Source organism: Stegodyphus dumicola, chromosome 1 (genome assembly GCF_044657685.1).
Source record: "Stegodyphus dumicola isolate Sdum_Otavi_A_Nest chromosome 1, ASM4465768v1".
In the NCBI taxonomy this organism is placed as follows: Eukaryota; Metazoa; Arthropoda; class Arachnida; order Araneae; family Eresidae; genus Stegodyphus; species Stegodyphus dumicola.
Window position 1 is genome coordinate 225,481,583 of NC_140768.1, and position 22,273 is coordinate 225,503,855.

A 22,273-nucleotide genomic window follows, 5' to 3' on the forward strand; every position below is an offset into this window, starting at 1 on the left:
CAGACGATGAGAGCGTCAATTAAGCCAAACGTCAATTTCGACGGAAAAAATTCGGTAACGATATTTCTAGAAAGCCTCGACAATCACTTCCAGCTCTACCCTGTTCCTGAAAGACAAAAAGTTGCCATCGCCACATCTGCACTAAGAGGACAGGCCGCGCTATGGTGAAGAATATAGGCAAATTTTTATTAGGGGAATTTGGAAGCCAGACATATACATTTGAAAATTTCAAAAAATCGTTAGTAAAGGCCTTCCCCATAGTGAAAGATCGAGCAAGGCTGGAAGCCGAACTATATAGTTTCTATCAACGGGATATAGAAGAGTTGACGGACTTTATTCTGCGAAAAATTAAGCTGACGGATATGCTGTATGGGAAGAAACCCGACGCGGAGATTATTGAAATAATCTTACCAAGATTACTACCTGCTGTTCAAGATTACTTTGAAATTAGAAACCCAAGCACATTGCAGGAGCTCTTCGAATTGGCGGTCAAGTTTCAAAATCGCAGAATAGCGGAAAAAGCTAGAGGGGCATCGTATTATCAAAGTATCCGAAGGCAATCTTCAAATGAGCAGACCAGGAATGCAAACCGCTCTTATGGGGGAAGAGCTATCAAGCTAACTCATCGAACCTCGAAGGTCAAGGCCCAAAAAGGAAATTTGAAAACAAACGTCCGCGTACCCAGAAGGCAGAAGTTGAAAGGAAAGCTTTAAACGAGTAGAGGGGCCTGTGAAAGCGAGGGTCCAGACCCCGGAAGTTTTGAAAAAACCCTCAAAAAGACACTTAAATACGGTCATCGTAAAGAACTCACAGTTACCAACTACACAAATCCTGGTTGGCGATGTACCAGTAGAAGCCCTCATCGATACAGGAGCAGAAGGTAATTTTATGAGTGATATTTTTTTTAAGAAGAACTTTAATAGGTTTCGATTATTTAAAAATAAAAACACAGAAATCATAGCAGCACAAGGACAAACTTGTCAATGTATCGGAAAACTATCTTTAAAGATACAAGTTCAGAATGAAAGCCTTAAAGTATTAATTTTTGTAGTAAAACATTTGCAAAGTTCGCTTATTTTAGGTATGGAGTTTTTAAAAGCCGCGAAGGCCAAACTGAATTTTCAGGACAATTCTATTGTGCTGGAGATGGACCGGAGGGTGGTGGAATCAGTGGAACAACCGCAAGTTGACCTTAGCCATTTGAATGACCATGAAAGTCAAGCCATCCAGCAAGTGGTGAGTACTTTTTCAAACTTGTTTTCTGAACGGCCTGGTAGCTGTCAAATAGTTACGCATGAGATACAGTTAACTGCCGACAAACCCTGTAGGACTAAACCTTATCGCTAAGATACACAGAAAGAGCTAATCATAGAAGAACAAATTCAGGAAATGTTAAAGAACAAAATAATAACGCCCATAAATAGTGAGTACCCGAGTCCAGTCGTACTATGTAGGAAAAAGAACGAGTTTCCTCCTTCGGATAAAAGGGCTTGGAGGTTTGCTATCGATTACAGAAAACTGAATAGTATTACTAAATTCCCAGTTTACCCTTTGCCGGTTACAGAGGAAATTATTAGAAAGATTAAATCTACTAGATACATGACTACTTTGGACTTAACGTCTGGCTACTATCAAATAGCTATGAAACCCGAAGACATACATAAAATCGCGTTTATAACAAAATCCGGCACTTATGCATTTTTACGCATGCCCTTTGGGTTGTGTGGGGCCCCATCAACATTCCAGAGAGCTATGGACATTGTTCTAAAGCCTGTCCTAGGAAAATCAACTTTAATCTATCTAGATGATATAATTATAACGAGTAGTACGTTGGAACAACATATTAAAGATCTAAAAGAAGTGTTTAAATTATTAAAAGTGGCCGGTCTTACAATTAACGCCTCAAAATGCAAGTTCGCAACTAAAGAACTTAAATATCTTTAATAACAAAAGGGTATAGAAACTCAAGATTCAAAAATAAAAGCAATCAAGAATTTCTCACCTCCCAACACCGCCAAGAAACTGTCTTCTTTCCTTGGGTTATGTTCTTATTATCGGTCATTCATAAAAGATTTTGCTAATATTGTTGAACCCTTGTTAGTAATTAAAAGAAAGAAAAGTAAATTCACGTGGACAGCGAAAGCAAATACCGCATTTGAAAGATTAAAAGAAGCGCTCATCAATGCCCCTGTTTTGAAATTCCCGGAGGGGGACGAAAACCTGGAAATTGCAGCAGATGCGTCGGACTATGCTGTGGGTGCGGTTCTTATGCAAAATGGCCATCCTTTGGCATTTTTTAGTGAAACGTTGAATCATACACAAAGGAATTATACAGCTACAGAGAGAGAATTATTCGCCGTATTAATGGCTGTACACAAATTTCGAGTTTATTTCGGCAAAGCGCCAGTAACAGTCTTTTCGGATCATGCGGCTGTTGGTAGACTTTACTCGGGAAAAAACCTAACGCCCAGGTTAATAAGATGGGCTTTAAAACTCCAAGAATATAATCTAATAATGAAATATAAACCGGGTAAGCAAAACAATGTAGCTGACGCACTTTCTCGTATAAAACTAGACGATGAAGGCAATGAACTTAAATGCGCTGTGTTGACTTTAAAAATTTTAGATTCTAGAGATACAATTATTGCTGAATTGAAAGCTGATCCTGAATTTGGAAGTATCTATGCATATTTGAAAGACCCCGAAAGCTTTGAGCACACAGATATCGATGCGATAAGAAATAGAGCGGAAAACTATGAAATAATTTATACGAAAACAACAAACGAAAATCTCGAGTACAAACCAGTCATCCCAGCCTCGCTTCGATTAAGCATTTTAAAGGAATTACAGGACGCGAAAACAGCGGGTCATTTAGGGGTCAGAAAGACTTTAAAAAGGGTACGCGAGGCGGTATATTTCCCGCAATTATACAAAATAGTAACGGCGTATGTCAGGTCCTGCAATCAATGTCAGTTAATAAATGATATTAATTACAGCCCGGCCGGGTACTTAAATAGCATTAGCGCTACATTTCCGAATGAAATTTTAGGCATAGATCTTCTTGGTCCTTTCCCCCAGAGTGAGTTAAATAAAAATCGTTTTCTTTTAGTAATTGTAGATCATTTTTCAAAATGGACAGAAATTGTTCCACTTAAACGCGCGTCAGCAAAAACAGTCGCAGATGCATTCTTACACAGATACATTTTAAAATACGGTGCACCGATAAAAGTCATTAGCGATAACGGTAAACAATTCGTTAGTCAAATATTTGAAAACATATGCACTGGACTTGGCATACGCCATATCAAAATGGTTCCGTATAGACCACAGGCAAACATAGCAGAAAGAGTTAATAAAAACATTGTAAAAATAATTCGAAGTTATGTTAGCACACTTCACAAGCGCTGGGATGGCTACATAAATGAGTTAGCTTATGCTTTAAGAACGGCAAATCACGATACTACGGGAAAACCCCCAGCAGAATTATTTTTAGGACGAAAGTTAATTACGCCATTAGATAAATTATTCTTTGTGCAACAAAGAGAGCAAGAATTTAAACAGAAAGACGTGTAAACACTTATTGACCAGGCGGTTAAAAGCTCGGATACGGCAAGAAATAGGCAAAAATTATATTATGATAGAAAACGCCGTGAAGCAGATTTTAAAGTTGGGGATAAAGTGTTGAAGCGGAAGTTTTCTTTATCAAGTGCCCCAGACAATTTTACTGCAAAGTTAGCTCCAAAATTTGAAGGCCCCTATGTAATTCAGAAAATCAAGGGAGTCGTATTGTACCTTAAGAACGAGAGAGGTGAAATCTGTAAAGCAAATCCCGACCAGGTGAAAAAATATTATAATCAAAATGATTTTTAAATCCTTAAAAGTTTCTTGCAGGCCTCAAGCGTAAAAGAAGTCCTACATCGAGGAGAACGCTTCCAGGGATAGAGAGTCCGGTGCAAACAAGGCCGCCGTTCCCGAGAAAGAAAAGACAGCAGGAGGAACGAAAAGACCACCACCAACAGAAGAAATTCAAGCATGACCCCAGACCGGAACTATTCGTGAACTATTCGAGGGAGACCCAATCCGCCTTGTCCCAGCGGGACCATATGATTAAAAATAGGTCAACCCTCCTCCAGACCGGAGGACTCCAAGACCAGCCGTCCAGGGGAAAGACGGAAAAGACAGCAACCCGACGACTACCACTCCAAGAGGCCAGCATGCAGAGGGCCAAAAAGAAAAAGTAACGTGGACGACACTCGGAGGACACTAAGGAGAAGACTGACGTCGATAAAACCTATAACGTGGGAGCAGTTCTGCCAGAAAAGGATGTCGGAGTTCCAATCATCGAAAACTCAAAGATAAGTTAAAATCTTCTATATTTTTTTTCTTTTGTTCCGAAATGTTATGCGTAAATACGAAGTTCTATGTTTTGACGGAAGTCAATGTGTCTCGGTTGAGACTTAGTTTTGTTTTACTTTATTTAGCTAAGGCAAAAGTATTATTTTCTTTAAATATAAAATCTAAGAACAAGCAGTTTCTGTTGGTCGAAAGACTAATTCTGTTATGTTAAAACCAAAATTTGGCCGAAGATAAAAATAACTTCGTATTCCTGTATTAATAAGAACTTTAGTTTCAGTGCCGCCAGCTTGGCGAAGAATGAGTAAAGTAAAAATTTATTTTTCTCTTATTCATTTTATGGTAAATTGTAAAAATCATATGTATTAGAATTTTGTAAATATACGTAAATACTTGAAAGTTATGTAAAAGCAGAATTTAGTCTAGAAGCATAAAATTTTAGATGCTAAAAGTAAATGCTCAAAAGCAATGAATTCAAATTTAAGTATTAAACTGTAGATAAAATCATGCTTTAGAGCGAAAGCCTACATGTCTAAAGATGAATGAGGGGGAAGTTAGAATGAATGTGTTTTGTAGGGTTCTCCACCTACACTTTAATTTTAAGAATGTTAAAGTAGCTCATCGAGTTGTAGAATGTCGAGTAAGGTGTGTCTATTTGGTCGTTGAATTCTAACAAATCATTGTGGTTAGGGAAAGTGTTGCAATACTAAAACACGAATATTCCCGTTTGACACCACACATGGTGGAGAGCCAGGGTAAAGTTAAATTCATGTTTGAATACTTGAATGAATGTGAATTAAGCAGTAACTAAGGAAAATAAATCGTTCAAAAACAAAAACTTATTCAGTGTCAAGAAAGTGTAAATTATAATGTATTTAGAAAGATACTGATACTTATACATTCCAGATGCTGGAAGGAAGAGAACAGATTGATTGCTGAAGTCCAGGAAAGGTTGCTGTAAGAAGAGAGAATTAAAATAAGTATCTACAGAAATTTATTCTACCTTCTGTGAGATAAGATTTTTTTTGTGTAAACGAGGCTCTTAAAATTTAGTTCAGAATTGTGGAAACTTTTCAACAGGTCGTTTCTAGGACCTGCTTCCAAGTTTACCAAATTCTGGCAGCGGCAAATGTAGGATTTATATTTATTTTAACTAACATTTATTTTAAGTTTAAACTATCTTTCCTGTCAAGCCTTATTTTCCCCTAGAATTGCCAATGCCAGAGTATGTAAATTTTAGTAGAACGCGCAAGGATTCAAATTGTCAGCGGAAGTATCTGAGTTAAATAGAAAGGAAACGAGTTCGAAGGTGTGCTTTCTTACTTCACGAGCGTGGAGGTGGCTAGTTAGAAATTGAAGAACCACGCGTTTCGGCCTGTGTGCTTGCCTCGGCAGTTTGTTAATCTTTCAACGTAATATTCAGAAGTTTGCTGAATTATCAGCGGTATTTTAGAACGCGGTGAGGTTAGTTACGCTTAGAGAGCCTCGTAGTTAGTCACTTGTTACTATTCTTTTCTTAGTTTGTTATTTTTATTTTACCGCCAGGTCGGCGTAGTTTGTGAGCGTCAAGAGCACGCATTTGTAATTTCTAAAGTTGAATAAAAAGGGATTTAAACCCTTCTCAAGACTTTGGTCTCCTTTCCAGTTCTCAGCAGTCACCACTATTGTTGCGTGCAGGTTGGAAGCGCGCAACTTTACAATCTGAAATTTTCTTATCCTAATTTAATACGTCTTAAGAGTAAAGCTCAAAACTTTTAGAAGATTTCTTTTATTTATCGGTAGAGAGGGCAACAAGTATGACCTCTCGACCGATATACATAATATGATATCGTACATATCATACTACATACATAATAAATTCATACATACTTAACTACCGATAACAAGTATAACATGAGTATTGACCGGTATGTATATTTAATTATAACCGGGTAAAAATTATATTTTGTTATTTTTCGAAAATTAATAACTTTACATTGTCAAAACATGAATATTCTCATGTTTTAAAAAAGGCCGAGAAAGACTGTTAAGTCGGGTAAGCTGTGAGTGTGTAAATATATATACATATATATACGTTATAATATATATATATATATATATACGTTTGGTACTCTCGATAAAAAAGTGAGGTGCACAGCTAGATGCTATAGCAGTCCCATATACGAAATTTCATAAGTTACATAGAATTGCACGTACCGTATTTTTCGCCGTATAAGACGCACCGGCATATAAGACGCACCCAATTTTAAAGGAGGCAAATCTAGAAAAAAAAGATTATGAACCAAATTCTGTAGTAAAATATTTTATATCAACTGTATAAAGTTAACAGCAGTTTAAGAAAAATTTTATGTCAACCATGTAACATACTAAGAGCTATCTTTACTCTCATAAACAGTCAGCAAACAGTGAAAGTAACAAAAATAAGACTGTCATGTTTTTATTCTAACCCCAAGAATTCATCTTCTTCGCTGCTATCAGAAATGAGGAAGGACAGATCCACGCAGTCATTGTCATCACTTTCTGTCAAATAAGACGTCGTCTTCTGTTCCATCCAAGGCATTACTAATGCCACACTTCTTGAATGATTTTACAACAATGTCTTTCTTTACGGAGTCCCATGACCTTTTAACCCATTCACACACTTATGTGATAGTATTCCTTTGGCATTTTTTGTGCAATTCTGGTTTTGGTGCGCATAGAAAGGCCAGATCTCTTCATAAATCTATAGCACCACGATGGTGATCCGGTGAAATCCTGAATGCCTTTCTCCACAGCAATGCGTTTGGCCTCATAGATTATCATTTTTGTTGGGACAGAAAGTTCATTTTGCCGGTGACGTGTGATCCACTCCTTTACTTCTACCTCTAACTCTGGCCACTTTGCAGCTGGTTCACGCAAGGTGTGCTTGCTTTTATCCAACTTTTGGAGCTGATCCTCCTGTTTCCTCCACTCTCTTATCATTTTCTCAGTTGGAGGTGGCCCAAAGTGTCTCTCCGCTGCTCTGTTTCCATGCTCCTTAGCAAATTTTTTTACTTCCAGCTTGAAAGCAACTTTATATGCCAGTCTCTTCTACTTCGACATCTTGATGGGGTGGTATGAAATATGATATATTTCATTCAGATATACCATACTACATATATCACAGCTCACAGCTATCCGCGCCTCCGCTTGCTCCCGATTGCTCCTGCACTGCGATTGGCTGAGCGAAGAGACGCTTGCCTTCACCCGCTCCGGCTTACGAGACTCTAAAATGTGCACAAACGCCACCATCGAGATAGATAAGGCCTGCGCGCTGAGTTACTACGTCATTGCTAGGGGACCGGTCTTCGTGCAGTTTACCTTCCTTGCTAAACACCAGTTTTTCTAAAGCTATTCTATGAAATTGGTATCTCATACTATAAAAGCAGTCTAAAACAAAATTACAAGCGGCAATATAATGTTTTACAAAGCTTATACGAATATGAAATATTTTCATTTTCTTTTGTTGGTATTTATTTTCAAAACAAAATTATTTGAGAACAGTGTGGTGCTTTTAAAACCAAATAATTTCTTTGAAGGAAAAATTAGTTTTAAAATTCAAGTAGCAAAAATTTTTATTTTGATTTTTCTGTACTGTCTTTGTGCCTCTCGTTGATTCTCACCACTGCATCAAATTTTTTGTTTCACACATTACTTTAACAAAATGTTTGCCAGTGGGAACACATATTATCTCTCAATCTATAATTATTGCATATTTTTATTTATATCTATAATATAATTGTAGCAGGATTATAAAATATCAAACGAATGCAAGAGACTACTTAATATTTAGACTAACATTTAAATGCTTTATATCAGTCAGAAAAATTTTCTGAATGTAATAAATTACTAAATAGTCTGCCTTTAAAATTATTTCTTACTTACATATTGTATGTTAATCTGTATTACAGTTAAAGTTTTCCTCTTAATGCTACATAATTATTCGACAGAATCTGTAGTTTAATTGAGATAATGTTTATTACATAGCTCTGAAGACTATCAATATTAAATTCCAAATAAGACAGGAAAAAAGTTTTTTGCGTTACCTCTGTTCTGAAAATATCTTTTCTATTAATATCCACATGAAAAGAAAATATAAATCCTAACATCATGTTCAAAACTTTTTTTTTATAATGTATGCAATTTTTTTTTAACTTACCTTACATATCTTTTTGGTGGTGCCATGTACTCAAAGATTGTAATTCAAAAGATAATTAAAAAAATTGTTTTTAAAATTGCATTGAATTGAAATACAATGAAAACAAGTATGTCTACATATGAATTCAATTACTACTGCTTCTTTAATAACTGTACATTTTTAAAATTTCAGTTTGCAGTTTCGCAATTTAATTACCTTAATATGAGTCTTACATACATTATTTTAGAAATTTTTCTATCATTCTCAGAAAGATTTATATTGCATAACAAATTTTAAACAAACTGATTGCATGATAATAACATATATAAAAGTGAACAGAAGCTATATTAGCTAAACATATGCATTTAAGTTTCATCATGATAAAATGATATTTAATGATTTGCAAAAAGCATTGATATTTAAATTTAAGAACACAGTACTATGTCATGAATCAAATTTACTCAGCATTTGATATTCTACATGTTATGTAATGAAATAAGTGTTATGCTTTTAACCCCTTAGGACAGTTATTTCATATAAAATTAGTTTCCAATTAAAATAAATAATCATAAATTTTGCTGACAATTTTTATATTACTAGTCTTAGTAATTATTACAAGGGATGATGCTTCAGATGTCAAAAGTAAACATAAATTCATCCCTTAAATCATAATGAATAAAAAATTACAACTTATAAAAGCCAACAAAAAGTTTACAAATAAATATGCAATAAAATAACTGATATTTTTTAAATGCAATGGAATGTTTTCTAAAATATAAATACCTTATTTTAGATATTTGCTTTCTGTAGTGTTTGTAGTTTTCTTTTTAAACAGGGTTTTCTATAGTTATCATTTTTTTTACAACAGTAACTCTTAAGTAAAATGTTTATGCACACCCACAAAATTTGTTTCACACAATACTCAGCAGTATGACCTAACTCACATATATCAATTGAATTAAATAATTCTAGCCTATTTATAATCGAAAATGCAAGAGTCAATGCAAAATTTCGTTGATTTTGAACTTTTAAAAATTCATTTTCGTATTTCTCAGAAAGAAGTTTTTGAACTACTATATAGCAATGCACAATAATATTCACAATGTCTGGGTGAGGATACTTTAAACATCCTCTATCCATACTTGAAATTAAGCGATATGAATCTTCGCATATCAGTTCTTTATCAATTGAAAACTGTGACAGACATGATGAACACTTCTGTTTTTTGCATATGGCATAAACACAATATCCTGCAAGGTATGTCAAAACTGGTATTACACTTTCGATGCCTAAAATATCTTCATTAGTTACATCAATATTCAAGTAATTAATTACTTCATCTTCCTTTTCATATGAAGACACAGCATTAAATTCATCAATAGTAATTTGACCAAAAGTTGCAGATCTCAATGAAAAAGTGTTTTGTAATCTGAGTTTGGACTCACATTCAAATATTTGCCTCACTGAGACATGATATTACGATCCGGCTAAAAATCTATACTTTACGAATCTCTCTTCTAAAGAATCAGTTTGTATTTTTCCACAGAGAAAATATTTCATTTTCAGCTCTTCGATACAATATTCCTTCATTTCCAACAAAGCATGAGTTGTGTTAGTAAGAGCATGATGAGTTTCTTTCGTAAAATTCCCTGTAGTGCATCCCATGCTTTTCCAAACATCCAGCCAATTCAAAAATTTACTTAAGAACTTCACGTTTTCATCGTCAGGCAAATTAGTTAATGGATTCATATTTTCATTTCTTAGTCGTATTCCTTTATGGGGACTTTTTACATTTATAATGCACCACCAAACATGAATTATTTTAATAAAATTTCCGGTTTCTTTGGAAAATTGCAGATTATTTTTTTCTTCTAGTTCTACTAGAGCATTCACTACATGTTCATTAAAAACTTGCAGTGCCAGTTTGACATTCTGCCTCTCTAAATTCGATGGGTTAAGAGATTTAAAAGTCAAAGAGCGATTAAATGTAACTAAATTATTCTTTTCAGCTTCATATAGTTTTTTGAGAGTATAAAAAGATGCAGTTTTCATAATAACATTATTTTCAAATGTCTCAAAATCTGGGTATTGAAAACACTGATTTAAGTTTTTCTGATTCAACCAGTTATTTCGTATACATTTTAATATATGTACTGCATCAATTACATAAAATAAGGGTCTGTCTGTTTTTACTGGATGAGGATAAACGATACTCAGTTTTGGTGGATTTGAGAAATAACACATAGATTTACGATTGAGTGAATTATTGTCACTTACTACACAAACCACGAAAAACCCTATATTCTCTAATCCTGTTACAATCTTTTTAAGTATAAAGTGCAATATATCCGCTGTTATGGTTTTCACAAGTAAAATATGCACAACATCTTTATACTGGGAGAGTAAGCTCTGGATCATAAAAACATAAGCACTTGTTGCTGCATCCTTAGTGTTAAAAGAAGAGCCAACAATATTACCTCCTCTGAAATCTAAATATGGTTTAATATGAATTTCATCCATCATTACAGAAACAATTCTTTCATGAGGTTGAAGTTCCACAAATTTCTCTCTCGCATAATGAAGGAAGTTTACTTCAAATTGCTCTTTAAAGGGACTTGCATTAAATTCAGTACAAATTTTTCTAACTGTTGCTGGATTGGGAAGAATTATATTTCCCGAATGTCGTAAAAACTTATACGCGTGTGGAGATATGGAATGCAATAAAGTTGAAAATATTAGCATTTCTGGTGAGTATCTCCGTTTAACTTTATTGACCGAGAAAAGTGAAACTTGTTCGGCCAAAAAATTAATAACAGTTTCTTCGACTTCATCATTCAGTTTAAGAAGGCCCAATAATTCCAAAATTGTATCCAAAATTGATTGAATTTCATTTTGAGCTACAGGTATTAACAGAGACTGTACACCATCTAGTATTTCTTGGAGATTTCTGATATCTCCAACTTTCACAGGAAAGTTACGTTCTTTGCATGATTTTATTGCAGCATTACCAATAAATGCTGAGACACTTAAATCATATTTAAGAACAACAGAGGCTTCAATAACTGGTGCTGCTTGAGTATTGATGTGAATAAATAATGTCTCATCTTCCTTTCTGATTATAGACCAAAATAACGGGATTTGCTGAGTCTATAAGCACTTTAAAAAGTTTGCATATGTTGAAAACATGTATTTTGCTTCTTCTTCTGATTTCGTTTTCATGCTTTCCTGTAGAGCCAAATGCAGTTGCTGATTTTGTAATCGTATTTTCTTATCATACGGAGATTCTCGATTCTGTTTCTGATAGGATAAATATTCAGGGCAACCCGGAAATAAAGATGGAATTGCTTCTTTCGTTAATCGAGAACGTGAAAGAGGTGAACTTATTTTTTTTCCAGAGGATGGATCATATGCACTTGTCTCCATCTCAATATCTTCATCTTTGAAATGAAGTTCGCAAACTTTTGAAGCTTTCGTTAATTTAAAATTACTCCGAGGTATAGCTTTAAGCCATTTCTTTTTTAAAATTTCATTAGATGGAAAACTGTAGACTCTCACACGAGGACCATTATCATAATTTCCTTTGCATCCAGGAACAATACAACGGGAAGGCATAATGCTGATAACACAATTTCGCACGAAAATATGCAGAAACTAAAATGTATCACTAAGCAATCAACTTGAAAAAGCAATGAATAATGCACAAATGTTAATAAAACTAACGAAATCTAAGCATCTAACAAGAGCGTGTGAGGTATGTCTAACAGTAATACGGTGACAAAGAATACGGAGAAAATTTCGGGGAGTGTCATTGTGTGAGTTATTGCTGAGGGTCCCTTAACCGTGACGTCACAAGCCAGTTTCGATTCAGAACGCAGGCCTTATCTATCTCGACGGTGGCGGCACAAAGCCAGCGCGGGAGCGAGCGAAGGCATGCGCCTCTTCGCTCAGCCAATCGCAGCGCGAGGCAGAGACCGTCCAAATACAGTGCGAGGCAGAGCGGGGCTTCCTGGTCTCAGACGGCGCCAAGAGGTGGAAGTGAACGGAGTGGCCGAGTATTCCTGCGGTAAGGTATGTATGCAGAGGTGGAGGGGCAGCGGAGGGCCATGGTGGGCTTTTGTATTTGCCGTATAAGACGCAGGCACTTTTTCCCCCGATTTTGGGGAGAAAAAGTGCGTCTTATACGGCGAAAAATACGGTATTTACCGACATCACGAAAAATTCTTTTTGAATCAACGTGAAACCGATTTTATAATGTGTTTTGGAAAAAAGATTCCTTTATTTTGTACGTACAGACGTGACTCAAAATATTGTCCAGAAATAATATTTCTATTTCATATTGTCGAAATATGACACCCGAAAATTTTCCCGATTTCATTACTTTCTTTACTTCCTATAAAACAGTAAAAACTTACCAAAATAACTTTTCTTCGTTTTAATAATTGATAAAAGGCATTTCTTGTTTTATTTTGATCTCAAGCGAAAACTGTAAGTAGATACCTAGAAATAAGGAACTGCCTCTCATTTTTTGCGAGTACAGCGAAATTTCTTCCTAGTGGGTTCAAGTTTTACGAATCTTCAATTGACAAAATTGATTCTTTGATTGAAATTAAAATGACAAGAGTATTAATAATTAGTATAAAATCCGTATAACCCATAATATAAAATATATAATGTTAACTTCTGCATCAATTCGCTCCGATTAAAATTATTCTCTCTTATTATACTAACTCAAAGTCTCCACTTATTTTCCCCGTTTCTCGCCGAACGTGCAAAATTAAATAAAGAATTTTTCTTCATCGCAATAATAGAATGAAATAAAATTCGGACGAAAGACGGTAATATTTCGTTTTTGAATGATAAAATTTTCTTCATTTTCCGTTGTAGGATTACAGGCTCACTGCAGTCGAAATTCGAAATATAATTTTTTATGAGCAAGGGAGGTTAAACATTATTCCCCCTCCTCAAAAATTATTGGGTTAATAGTCGTCCTGCAGGTATAAAGATTTCGCCAAAAACATCGCAGAAAAAAACAGCGCAATAGAAAACGTCGTCGTGCAAAGCATCATCGGAGAAGATAAAGCAAAGAGAAAATATTGGAGTTCTAAAAATATCGTAGTACAAAATATCGTGGTAAAAAACAAAGCTGTACAAAGGTCCGCAGTTTTAAAACATCGTCAAAAAATCGTGGTAAGAAATCAGGGCCGGATTAAAACTTATAGAGGCCATAAGCATTTTAAAAGATTTTGGTGGTCCCTCCTTATGTTTACGCCAGATTTTTATTCATTTCTTCTCTCTCTCGTTTTTGGTTTAACTGCACCTTGCGTTCCAGGGTAAAACGAACGATTGCAAATTTTATGATGCCCCCTTCAATAAATACCTTTTTGTGGTGCCCCCTCTCCTTTATGTCCCAAGCACATATTTATATTGCTTTATGGTTAATACAGCCCTGTAAGAAATAAAACACCTATAAATCATAGCATGATGATGACATCGCAGACATGAGTTTCGTGAGTACAAAAGTTTTAAGAGAATTTTCGCGTAGAGATTTGTGAGTGCAAGAATAAATAAGTAAAATTTTTATCTACTTATTTCCTAATTTAGAATAAACTACTCTTTTTACAAAAAAAAAAAAAAAAAAGGCAGTTAACAGGATTTTAAAATTTATTTGCTAAATATTTAAAGTCATAATTAACCTCTCTTGTAAAGACGCATTAGAAGACATTCATGAGAAAATATAATATAAAAAAAGATTAGAAAAAAGAAGATGCATAAGTTTAAAGTTTATCAACTGGTTATCCCTAGCGTTAATTTTTACTTATTGCCAGGTTTTGAATGCTTAAGTTCTCTTCGTGTTTTTTGAATAAAAATTCATCAATTAATATAAAAATATGAAATATAGAGGTTAAAAATATGACTTGTTTCTTCTTTTGTTCACATATCATTATGCGAAAATGCACTTAACACTTTTATAGCCAAAAAGGGTATTTTATTATTATTATTATGCGGTGATTTGTAATTTCTTTATTTTTACCCCAATATTTTGAAGATATTTTAAAATTAAAAGATTCTGCAAGCTTTATTTTCTGCTAATGTTTTATACAACGATGCTTTAGAACTACGATGTTTTCTCTTTGTCTACTTTTTTTCTCTCACGATGTTTTGTACGACGAGATTTTCCTCTGTGTTGTTTTCTCTGCAATGTTTTTACCTGTTACTGAATTCGTACTCCCAGTTTGATTATTTCACTTTTTCGGATGCGTTTTTTCTATAAGTTGAATGAGAAAGTGAAAAACATCTCTAAAGCAGAAAAAAAAAAAAATTTAAAAAACTTAATGATTAATGTAGTAAAAAAGTTGATTCAGTATATAGACAAAATAAAATTATTAATTTGCAGTCTGATGTGTATAGTCTGAAATTAATTTATAATCTGATCCTTTAGATTAGATTGCACCTGATGTTTTAGATTAGATCGCAAATTTGAAAAGTATTATCAGATTTCAGCTTAAAGTTTGAAATATATCATAGTATGCTTACAGTACAAAAATCCTGTAAATCCACTAAAAAATTGATATAATTTAAAAAATAATAATCCGATTTTTAAAAGGAAATATTTACAAATGCATATGATTAAATATGCAAAATGAATATTGTATTGTGAGAAATCTGGATTTCATGAGTATGTATGATGTAAGTGTTCATTTACATATCGCACGCATGCAATGAAGCTATTTACATGAAATTTAAAAAATTCTCAAAAAGAATCTTTAATTGGCACTAAATAAAGAGAAAAAAGGGGGAAAATGAGAAAAGAAAAAAAAATAATTACCTTTGGTATTAAGTAAATCTCTAATATTGAAATAAAATTTTAAAAGAAAGACCCTCTTAAACGACTTACAAAACAAGTCATTTGTCTATCTCATTTGATGCGAGTTTAGTCAGAACGAGTTCAAATCTTCAACTAAGATCTGTTTTTGAACCAGAATTAACGTATCCCAGTGTTATGTGTACAGTTCTTTTACGTTCTGATTCCATTAGATTGTTTGTAAAGTTATTATTTAAAACTAATCAGTTATTATGATTTCGATCTTTATTACAGTTTCTCCTTTCCGTATTCCTCACCAGAATGCAAGTGAATAGCCCAGTATTTAAATTAAGGTGTTTTGGATTTTAAGAGAGAGCGTGTTTCTGGCTCAGCGGGCACGCTACGTGTTAGTTTCCTGCTAGCTCTGATAGTTGTAATTATTCTGCTTTGCATTCTATCTGTGTTGACACTTTCATTTTTACGCTCTGAGAGATTAGTGAGTCAGCTTTGAGTCATATTTAATTGTGCAGTCCTAGACTACTATTCAACGTTTGCTTTAAATTTGACTGTTCTATTTAGTTGTAGCTTTTATTGTAAAATAAAAGAGTTTTTTTGTATTCTACATTCTTTTTAAGTAAAATGTTATTTTAGCCTTTTCACGACTTTACCATTGTGAATTACCAGATCAAGTGAAATCCTACATATTGAATTAGAAAAAGGGCACGAAGCCAATCTCCTTATCTTAACCTTATCCTAATCTTAACCTTCGTCGCTTGTGATAGAAATCAAGACATCCCTCCACCGGGTCGTATTCTAAAGTCTCATACGCCTCTTCTCGTACCATTAGTGTCTCTGCACGTGATTTTGCACAAAGAGATTTAAAGTATCCTAATTTTACAAAGACATTATAGTCACATATATTTGCACCTTCTCTGGATTCGAACTCTGGCCCAGCGGCTTATTGAAGTAATTTCCACCAACCGCAATACCTTCTGGAGTGAGTTTATATCTTGGATGGCATTCAAAACAGGATTTTTCAGAATACACTTCATCTCTACCAGAAGAGAATCACTAATTGGCAAATTTTAGGACCTTTGAATCATGAAAGCAATGCTTTGTCAACGTAAAGATATGTAAACGCACGAAAGTTTTACGTTTTGTGTTGCCATCATATATATGTAAGATATAACAAAATATGATAGCTGTTTTAAAAAAAGAATTGGCGACATCAGAATTAACATTCTAAATTTGGTGATCTGCCCCTAAATTCATCTCTTTTCCCAGATTCTAGATTTTTCTATGTTGCGTAACGTTTTGATGCAAAAGTTTCAAGATGAGATTTAAAATGCCTCTTAAATGCTCATTTTTAATTTGGGTACTTTTTCTCTAGTAATAACTTTTTCTAAACTGCGTCATATCTAAAACCGCATTCCGCATTTTGTCATGTTGAAACTTCTGCATTGCCTATAAGTTTTAGCCAATCAGATTAACGAAACATTTTACTATAAATATCGTTGCGATCCTACTACCCTCCCTCTTTCTCTTTCCGATTTTGAACTTACAGATACTCGATGATTCTCAAAGCACTTTGAAGATGCCTTTAAATCACACACCGGAAACGAATTTGATGATTCACTGGAAGTTTGAAGCAGCAGAGTTCGAAGGCCATTGGGGAAACTTTCATCAGATTTATCCTGTCTACTCTTTGTCATCATGCTTTTCCACTAAGCCACCTTCAAGCCACTACGGTCTTCTCAGCGGTCTACGCAGTATCGTTAGCAGTTAAAGTTTCAGCGTCTTCATCTACACATTTAAAATTATTACATATATACATACAAAACCTTGCTAAACGTTCTGTTTCCATTTGAGAATGAATTGTAACAAAATAACAGTTTTCCTAGTATTTCCTAGTATTCCTGCAGAAAAAATTATCATCAAAGACGTAAGGTAAGAAATTTAGAACTAATATTTCACAAAGACCAAAAATTGAAATTCATAATTAATAAATTTCAAATAAATGCAACAAAGAATTTTAAAATGTTAAAACCAAAACACTTTAAACAAGCAAAACCCCATTTCAAAAGTTAATGAAATTTAAAGAAAATAAACAAAAAATGAACAAAAACGGAAGAGGAATTCAATCAACTTCAATGCTACTTCATCAGGTGGAGAAACACTGAAATCAATTGAATTCTCTCTTTTAAAAAATTCCCTGCTTTTCTGTATCCAGAATCAGCCAATGAACCATTTCAATGTATTTTAATTAGAATAGTTCTCCCGAAAATTCTGTCCCTTCCACAAAGCAAGGAAAAAACAAAAGAATTTCTAAATAGAATAATTAGAAAAACCTTAAAAAAAGAGAATTCTGTTTTATAAAAAGAGAATACTATTTTATTAAAATTGAAACCAAAAGTGGAAAAAAAAAACTTCAGTGAATATATACATATTATGTGTTTAAAGGTAAACATTTTGATTTAAAATTTTTCACTGAAGTATGTTGTTTTTTCGCCTTTGTTTTTTCAGTTTCGTTTTCAATTTTTTTTTTTTAAAGAATTCTTTTTTTTTTTTTTTTTAAGATTATTCTAATTTTTCTAATTAGAATTTACTTCGTTTTTCCCTTGCTTTGGGTAAGGACCAGAATTTTTGGGTTAATTATTATAAGTATAATAAAAATACATTGAAATGGTTAATCGGTTAACTCTGGATACAGAAAAGCAAGGATTTTTGTAGAAGAGAGATTTCAATTAATTTCAAAGTTTCTCCCCCCTGATAAAGTAACATTGAGGTTGATTGAATTCCTCTTCTGTTTTTGTTCACTTTTCTTAAATTTCATAAATTAAGTGGGATTTTGTTTGTTTGAAATGTTTTGGTTAAACATTTTAAAATTATTTGTTGCATTTATATGATTTTTTGAAATTTATTGATTATGAATTTCAATTTCTGGTCTTTGTGAAATATTAGTTCTAAATCACTCATGCCATTCGCGAATTAGGATTATTTAGATTATGGCAAAGTACTTGAGGCTTGTATGCCTAAGGAAAGGATGCCTTCGTGTAGAAATTTCTAAGAAATAGTGGCTTATATTCGCCTTGGGGAAGAGCATGAAAGCCATGCAACCAGTCCTTCGCAGTACTTGAATCTAATTACGAGAGTTCAGCGATTTTAATGCTTGGTCGCTGGTGGATACACTTCATTAAGAAGCATTAAAATTAGTATGTACCTTCTTCAGGTATTTGTTTTGAGTCTTTTTATTATGTGAACGGAATGATTAACGGTTTTTTCTACCTTTCTTATTAAGCATGTTGCTTATTTTGTACTTGAAACGTTTTAATATCTTACGTTGGCAACTTTCTTGAATTGAGGACTATCATTATTATTTTTTTTTTTTTTTTTCCGAAAAGAGCAAAAATTGATATTTTGAAAGAAGAATCGATTTCAAGGTTGGAACAATATTTCTGATTTCAAATTATACTGTGATGCCCCAACAGCGGTCGAGAGGTAGAAGCTGCAGAGCGCTAGTAGTTCAGTCCATGGTTCGAGTACCGGTGAACGGGCTAGCTGCATGGGCGCTTTCGTAGTTTTCCCGGTGTGTAACGTGGTAAGAGCCAGTTTCCCTAAAAACGTCCTCCCTCGGACAACCCTCCCTTTCCTGTAGTGTCTAATGGGGGAACACGTAATAAGTTTTACAAAAATTGTACTGTGTTGCAAAAACGTTATTCTCCAACATTCACATTTTTAAAATCCTTTATCAAAACTCGTTATAACAATACATACATTAACACCTAGGCAGGGAAAAAAATCTCGCACCTCTGAAAGTGTAAGAAACATTAACATCGACAGACTTTTGAAATGTGAATGTATTAATGAAACAATTTTGGGGTTATCGTGTTAAGCATCTGTTTCTCTGTTTTAGTACAGGGGCATATAAATGCATCATGCAGTAATATTTTACACTTGTTTAACTTATTACCATTACACTAATATTTTATCAGTTAGAATTTTCCCTGGGGTGCTCTTTCTCAAAACTGGGGGCAGAACTGAACCAAAGTCTGTCACTTGTATTATTCTCAAGGTTTTTGAAAGCGACAGGCGCATTTGACACCTTGCCAAGATGAATGTCGTAGGCCCTTGCTGACTTTTATTTGACAGAGATTAATAACAACAACAACAGAAGTTACTTTGGTTCTTTTGAAAAAAATGAATTAACAACAAAATTTCTTACTAGAATTCAAGGCATTCTACACAGACATAGTAAATAAAGCATGCCAATGGTTCGTTGAGAATGATCACGATGAATTAGGACCAGCCAAGCTAAGCAATCAGTCTTCAAATGGAGTACAAACATCGCTTTTCAAACCAAATTTATAGGCAAAACAACTGCAAGGTAATTCTTTCTTAAAGATTCTCGAAGTTTGAATGAAACGAATAAAGGAAACTTTAAAGAATTTCACACTGAAGTGGATTTTGTTAACATGTGTTTCAAAATTATGTGAACGTGTAAATCTGCGAAGTTGAAATTTGGCGTCTAATATCTCCACGGCCTTCTTTTAATAAAAATTAGCTAATAAGAAAAATTATTCTAAATTTAAATGCAAATATTTCAAGCAGTAGTTCAATATATTTTAGGAGAATAATAAAAAACCGGCTTGGTATAAAAATGCAAAAAGATCAGATTTCTTTCGTGTCCTTTCTATTTCTGTACCTCGCCGACTTCTGTCTAAGGAGGAATTTTGTTTGTTATTCTAGGTCTGTAAGAAGCGTTTTTTTTTTTTTTTTTTTTCCCTCTCATATATTTTACTTGTAATAGTTTCACTGCTTTTTGGGTACTTCCTGCGACTTTCTCAAAAGTTTTTCTTTTTCTGATTTCTTTAACAGATACTTAATACCAGATATTAAAACATTTTCGGTATCATTTCGACAAACGCTTTTATTACTTCCAAATTCTTTTTCGCACTTCGTAACTTAATTAAAAAAAAAAAAAAATATGTTTAAAAAAAAAATAGCTGTGTACATCATAAATGGCGGATCCTATTTTATAACATTAAAACAATTAGGTATTTTTGATGATCCGTTATAAATTACATAAAGCGCATATACGCAAGTTATATATTTACATCGTTATATAAATTATATATTTTACATTTAGAGTTACTATGTTACTATATTTACATTTCATAGGTTAAAAAATTATTTTTTAAAACGTATCTGCTTGCTACAAAAAGCGCAGATTCTGATTTTGCTGATTTTTCTTTTGGGACCGAATTTTTATCTTTGTCGCATAACGAAGGAAAGCCTGTATTATTTTTTAACATTTTATTTATTCTAGCAGGAATTAATTTACCCGAGAAATACTAAGGACACTTTTTTTCGTGAGTTTCAGTTTGAAGGAATTCTACAATTAATTTCTTCTAGAACATCTCATTAGGTCAGGGCAATCAAAATTTAATGTGCTGTAATTTATACAAATGCTTGTTTAGTTTCCTTTCTTTAATAAATGTATGTATTGTTTTTATTTAATACGAGTATATTCAAGCTCCTTTGATGACACTAAAATCTTTCTAAATTTATTCTTCTTGTACACTATCTGTAAAGTTGCATTTTTTGACATATGATCTGTTGAATTAACTATTGTACTGCATTTTCTGTTCTGTTATTTGCATTGCAAGTCGTTTGATTTTATATGAAAAGGTGAATTCCATTTGGACGGCTGAGCTGGCGTTTATGGAGCTGCGTAGTATGTTTATATTATATAATTCATCTAATTATTTCTTTTTTGCTAAACCTTCACGTTAACGTGGTAACGTAAAGTTGTTTTCATTCAAAATGTGCGTTTTTTCTCATCATTACAGATAATTTCAAACTAATATATAAAACGCAGAATTTGTTAACTATTAGCAAATAGATTTAAAATTTTTCTTTTGAGCATTTTCTTTTCATTTAAGTCATTATGCACCTGCAAACACATTTTCAAATTTTAATTTCATTAATTGCTGTTTTAAAAATTATTAAACTACTACCGCAGATGAAGAAAGAATGAGGAAAATTAACACAAGTAGTGTAGTTAGCACAGTACACTGCACACACACACACACACACACAAAAAAAAAAAAAAAAAAAAAAAAAAAAGATAGTTATATATCTCCCGTTCTACTGGGCCGATTGACGAAATTCAAATTGTGTTTTTCATGTCTGGAAAGCGCATCTCAGGATATATATTAGATTTATATATAGCATTGTTCTAATATAGGTGTTTTGACACAAAATGGACTTTTTCTGAAATAATATGCCAATTTTTTTCCATATTTTGATTTCATGACTCAAATTATGCCTAAACAGTAAATTTTGTTATACTTGCACGAAATTTATAGAGAAATTCAAAAATTTATCTTGGCCCAGTTTTCTTTCAGTTTGAGCCAAGAATAATTCAGTTGGCGAACTTTTTAACGTATTTTTCTTTCTCTTTTTTCACTGTGCACGGTCAGGAAAAAAAGGCATCGTTCATTCTTTCAAATAAATTTAACAAAGTGCGTAAAGCATATTTGACTTATCCTCGCTTATAATAATTATGCCAAATTTCAAAACGCGCCAATATGTAAATTTATGTACATCTTAGAAACTTTTGAATAAAAACTTTAATTTTTTTGCAGGTGTGCCTAGAAATGAATCTATTTTAGGATGATGCTAAAATTTTTACAGGTTATAATTCAAAATGTTTTTCGAAAAATTTATAAAAATTATTAAAAAATACACATTTTAAAAATAAATCATAAAAAATAGGCGAATTTTATTTGGAATGAACCTATATCTCGAAATGTAAAAGAAAGGATCAAACACGTTTAACAAAAAAGAGGTATTAATAAATATATACCAAATTCAATTAACATGGAAGAGCTAAAATTTTGTGGGCTAATTTTTTAGAAACTACTCGCGTGATTTTTACAAATCTTGGCACTTTGACATAA

General features: G+C 33.3%; 2 protein-coding genes across 2 annotated transcripts in view; one reads left to right on the forward strand and one right to left on the reverse strand.

Annotated features, from left to right (window-relative positions):
* Nucleotides 1-11,563: 11,563 nt before the first annotated feature.
* On the reverse strand, nucleotides 11,564-12,263 carry LOC146999488 (THAP domain-containing protein 1-like). Its single transcript, XM_085826105.1, has one exon. It carries the CDS (start codon nucleotides 12,119-12,121, stop codon nucleotides 11,657-11,659), a length of 465 nt encoding a protein of 154 aa, XP_085682231.1. The 5' UTR covers nucleotides 12,122-12,263; the 3' UTR covers nucleotides 11,564-11,656.
* A 158-nt stretch (nucleotides 12,264-12,421) lies between these two features.
* Nucleotides 12,422-22,273, forward strand: part of LOC118187433 (bone morphogenetic protein 2-like) — a 47,736-nt gene continuing 37,884 nt past the window's right edge. Inside the window, exon 1 of the mRNA XM_035357662.2 lies at nucleotides 12,422-12,577. The gene's annotated coding sequence lies outside the window, so the exon portion shown is untranslated. The remainder of the gene's footprint in view (nucleotides 12,578-22,273) is intronic.

Excerpts from the sequence above, each read along its gene's own strand:
- LOC146999488 (XM_085826105.1), bottom strand. The coding sequence starts at position 12,121 with ATGCCTTCCCGTTGTATTGTTCCTGGATGCAAAGGAAATTATGATAAT.